The 4,822-nt window shown below is 47.9% G+C and overlaps 1 protein-coding gene across 1 annotated transcript; it reads left to right on the plus strand.

Annotated features, from left to right (window-relative positions):
- Positions 1-1,263, plus strand: LEMD1 (LEM domain containing 1). Its single transcript, XM_060078391.1, is given in 2 exon segments — positions 1-82; positions 1,124-1,263. Coding segments are annotated over 2 exon segments (222 nt in total).
- Positions 1,264-4,822: the final 3,559 nt, after the last annotated feature.

The following is a 4,822-nucleotide window of genomic DNA, read 5'->3' on the forward strand; positions in this document are numbered from 1 at the left end:
ATGGTGGATGTGAAGTGTCTGAGTAACGATGAATTACAGAACGAACTTCACACGTTTGGATTTTAACCTGGCCCAATACTACGTACGTATGCAGCAAGTATTAGAGACTGCTCAATGATTACCTATAAGCTGCCTCCAAAGATTGAAAATTATTTACAGTGGAAGGAACCTATGCAATAAAAACCATTAAAATAGAAATAGGAAAAAAAATTTTAAACCCAGCTCTTACTCACAGATTAGTAAATTTGGTGCCAAAGAGAAAGGATTGTTTTTTTTTACAGTAGTGAAACACCAGTTACTCGTGATTATATCACCCTGGGCTCTTTTTGCATTTCTAGTATGTGCACTGTGTTAACTGTTTATGTACTTATTGTCCATATTTCCCATAGATAGGATGTACAACTTCATCAGTCTTGTTCCCCAATGTACCCAATGCCTGACTCCGTGGCCAATCCACAGAGACCCCACCTTAAGTGATGGTGGAAGGAAAGGAGTGAGTTAAGTAGTTGTGGGGTCTACCTTATTGTAAAAGCCATAATTAGCCAATAATGTAAGATACAAGAATAAGGACCTGAACTGTGAAATTTTTTTCTTCTTCTTTTTTTTTTTTTTTTTTTTTTTTTTTTGCGGTACGCGGGCCTCTCACTGCTGTGGCCTCTCCCGTTGTGGGGCACAGGCTCCGGACGCGCAGGCTCAACGGCCATGGCTCACGGGCCCAGCCGCTCCGCGGCATGTGGGATCTTCCCAGACCGGGGCACGAACCCGTGTCCCATGCATCGGCAGGCAGACTCTCAACCACTGCGCCAGCAGGGAAGCCCTGAACTGTGAAATATTTTTGTTTGTTTGTTTTGTTTTGCGGTACGCGGGCCTCTCACTGTTGTGGCCTCTCCCGTTGCGGAGCACAGGCTCCGGACGCGCAGGCTCGGCGGCCATGGCTCACGGGCCCAGCCACTCCGCGGCATGTGGGCTCTTCCCGGACCTGGGCACGAACCCGTGTCCCATGCATCGGCAGGCGGACTCTCAACCACTGCGCCACCAGGGAAGCCCCTGTGAAATATTTTGAATCCAGTGAGATCACATACACAAACAGAGCAACTTAACTGCTCTCCACATTCCTCCTCAGCTTCCACCAGAAAAGTGTATGAAAAGAAGTTACTGAAATTGTTGGTCTCAACTCCTCGTTCATCATCCGAGATGAACGGACCCAGAGAACTGGACAGAGCTCAGGACTACGATGACAGGGAAGGTACCGTCAGAAGCTGAACCGTAGATAGCAGCTGTGTGCTTACTCATACCTTGTCCGGCACGATTTATGCAGCTTTAAATGGCAGGCAGGGTGACCTGTGAAATATCCCTACGGGCTCTTTGCACACAGAGCCTGGAAAATAGGCCCTTGGGCTGCAAAAGGAATCTGTTAACTCCATGTCTACATTCATGCCAGTGCCTCAGTGGGGTAGACTGTCAGGGGAAGGACTGGTCATTCTGCACGTTCTCTTACTAAACAGAGCCAACTCTGTGTTTGATTTCTAAAACTGGAAGTTCCTACAGGTTACTTCCAGGTCTCTTTTGAGGTCTCAACCTCTGCTTTGCCTCAATCAATAAATTTGACAATTATTTTCTTCAGATTAAACGATTGCACATCCATTAAGAAATATGAACTAGGGACTTCCCTGGTGGTGCAGTGGTTAAGAGTCCACCTGCCAATGCAGGGGACATGGGTTTGAGCCCTGGTCCAGGAAGATCCCACATGCCGTGGAGCAACTAAGCCTGTGCGCCACAACTAATGAGCCTGCGCTCTAGAGCCTGCGAGCCACAACTACTGAGCCCACGTACCACAACTACTGAAGCCTGCGTGCCTAAAGCCGCTGCTCCACAACAAGAGAAGCCACCGCACTGAGTAGCCCGCGCACCGCAACGAAGAACAGCCCCCGCTCACCGCAACTAGAGAAAGCCCGCGCACAGCAACAAAGACCCAACGCAGCCAAAAATAAAATATAAATAAATTTTTTTAAAAATTTAAAAACCAAAATGAAATATGAACTAGGTTGCACCTCCCCAAACTCCTCCCGTGCCTACTGCCTTCCTGATTTAATGGGGGCTGACCACAGCTGGTCTCTTCCAGGTCCCAGGGAGGGCGGGAGTGGTGAACTCTGGGATCCGTGGGTTTCCCTTTCAGTGGCACCTGCCCCAGCTGCACCATTCTCCTGCAGGGGTGTCCAGTTTGGGCTCTTAGGGGTGGGCTTGAAGATTCCCACAATGCATTCCGAGGCTCTTTCATCCAATAAATATTTATTAGGAGTCCTATGTGAGCCACAGTAAAATAACAGAAACTATCACTTATTGAAGGCCATCAGTGCATTTCTGGCCTAACAGGCATTATCTCATTTAACCTTCACAATACTTAGGTGAAGTTCAGACAGGCCAGGTGACTGGCCCAACATCATATAGCTAGGAAGTAGCCCCCAAAGATAAGCTTCCATTAGAATGTGCCATGAAGAGTAAGGTCCGTCTGTCTTCATTACCACTACGTGTCCAGGTCCTAGAACAGTACTAGGCACATAGCAGGAATTCGCATATATTGAATATACTGCGACAGAAAAGTGACAGAACTGAGATTTGAACCCGGGTCTGGCTGTCATAATTGTGCTCTTTCTACCACATACTCTACACTTTTCTCATAATTTCTATTATGAGGATGAACATATGACATTTTTGTCCATGTCTGATCTACAAAAAAATGGCAGTTTCATATAGTTCAAGTTAAGAGCTCAACAAACAATGTAAGTACCTAGGGCCCTCTGAAAAATCCCTTGTAAATGCCTGGTATTGGTGGTGGCGCAGGCACTGAGAGCTTTCCCCGAGATTCTGGCATGGCCTCATTTGGAAATGGCAGCAGAGTTTGGGGACAGACCCCACTGGCCCCTGAGCAGAACAGTTAGCATGGGGGTACCTCAAGGCAAGTGGCGACCCCAGACCCTTTCTGGATGTGGGATGCGTTCAAAGTCTTGACCCAGACCTGGGGCTGCCTCTGTTCCCTGCCAAAGATATGAGCTGAGGGGACTAGACCAGCCCTCTGATGAAAAGCAGTGTCAGACTAGAAGATTCCAGAGAGGAAGGCTTGTACACTCACTGCTCACGACTGCCCAGGACTGCAGGTCAGATCTGCACAAGCAAGCTGTTGTGGTCTCAAGCCATCCTGGTTCCCAGCATGTAGCCCTCCACAGAGGTGCATTTATGCGAGGGCTAGGAGAAAGCTGGTCCTTGGGTTTGCAAGCTTTGCCATTGCTTTAGACTGTCTACCTGATGCTAGCCAACTGCGGGCAATCAGGTCAGAGGGGGAAGCTCTGGTTCAGTCCTACTCTTGTAATGCTATTCTGCAACGTCAATGGCCGGTGGTTAGTACAAACAGAAAACCTGCTTCTCAAGGTCAGGTCTGAATTGAATGTTTGAATCCGCTCGTTGAGGACCCTCAATAAGACCCTAGTGCCATTAGAATGGAGGGGTTGTCATGGAACTCATGGGAGCTTGTGGAATTCAGCCTTGGGCATTTCACAGAGACATCCAGGCCTGGGGTGGGGTTGTGGTGGAGGGGCAGGGCAGTTCCATACCTGAGGCTGAACATTAGGTCATCCAAACAATGGGTGGATTCGACTTTTCTCATTTTCACTCATTGTTTTGTCACTAGGTGGACATAGCGTTAATGATCTCACCTCTTTTCAAACTTCCCAAATATCTGTGACTTGGAGAACTCATTTAAAATCCCCTGCATTAGGGCTTCTCTGGTGGCGCAGTGGTTGGGAATCTGCCTGCCAATGCAGGAGACATGGGTTCGACCCCGTGTCCGGGAGGATCCCACGTGCTGCGGAGCAGCTAGGCCCATGTGCCACAACTGCTGAGCCTGCGCTCTAGCCCACATGCCACAACTATTGAGCACGCGTGCCACAATTACTGAAGCCCACGCACCTAGAGCCCGTGCTCCGCAACAAGAGAAGCCACCGCAATGAGAGGGCTGTGCACCACAAGGAACGGTGGCCCCTGCTCACCGCAACTGTAGAAAGCCTGTGTGCAGCAAAGAAGACTCAATGCAGCAAAAAATAAAAATAAATAAATTAATAAAATCCCCTGCATTAAAACCTCTGCTGAATGTCCAACAGCACACAACTGCTCCAAGTTTACCAAAATGCTTCTTCACAGACTGAAGCCGAGGGTTGATTAACAACCTTTTCTGCTCCTGGCGGTTCCACTGATTTTAAAGCCTTTTTGCACAGGTTTGGCCTTCCCTCCCCTGGATGCTCCTTGGGATACAGAAGAAATCCTCCTGCCCTATCTTGACAATCAGGGATGCATGAGGCTTACAGCTGCTTTGAAGGGGCAATGACTAGACTAAAAACGCGCCCAGATGAGCAGCCAGCCCAGGCTCTGCAATGTATTTCTCTCAGAGGCGTACAAATGTGACAGCCTCCCTGGTAGAAACCCTCCCTGTGCTCCCAGGGGAAGGCCTGTGTGTTCCACAAAGGCCACTGTAGAAATGCTCTTTTCCCTCAGAAGGGCAAAGTGAATTTTCTTCCCCTCACAAAAATCTTTTGCCCTACAATTGAGAGAATTCAGTCCTACCATTGGTGTGTATTCCCTTTGCTAGCTCATATTTTCTCATGACCTATTTTCCTTTTGTTTCACATGACCCAGAGTTTAATGTCACTATCGTTTTGAAAGGAAATATCATATTCTCATCAGGAAAAAACAAGGGACCCAAAAAAGTATGTACAATTCTAATGCATGAATACTTTTACACGTATATTAAATATAGAAAATAGCACTTTTC

This window comes from Mesoplodon densirostris, chromosome 2 (genome assembly GCF_025265405.1).
Source record: "Mesoplodon densirostris isolate mMesDen1 chromosome 2, mMesDen1 primary haplotype, whole genome shotgun sequence".
NCBI lineage: Eukaryota > Metazoa > Chordata > Mammalia > Artiodactyla > Ziphiidae > Mesoplodon > Mesoplodon densirostris.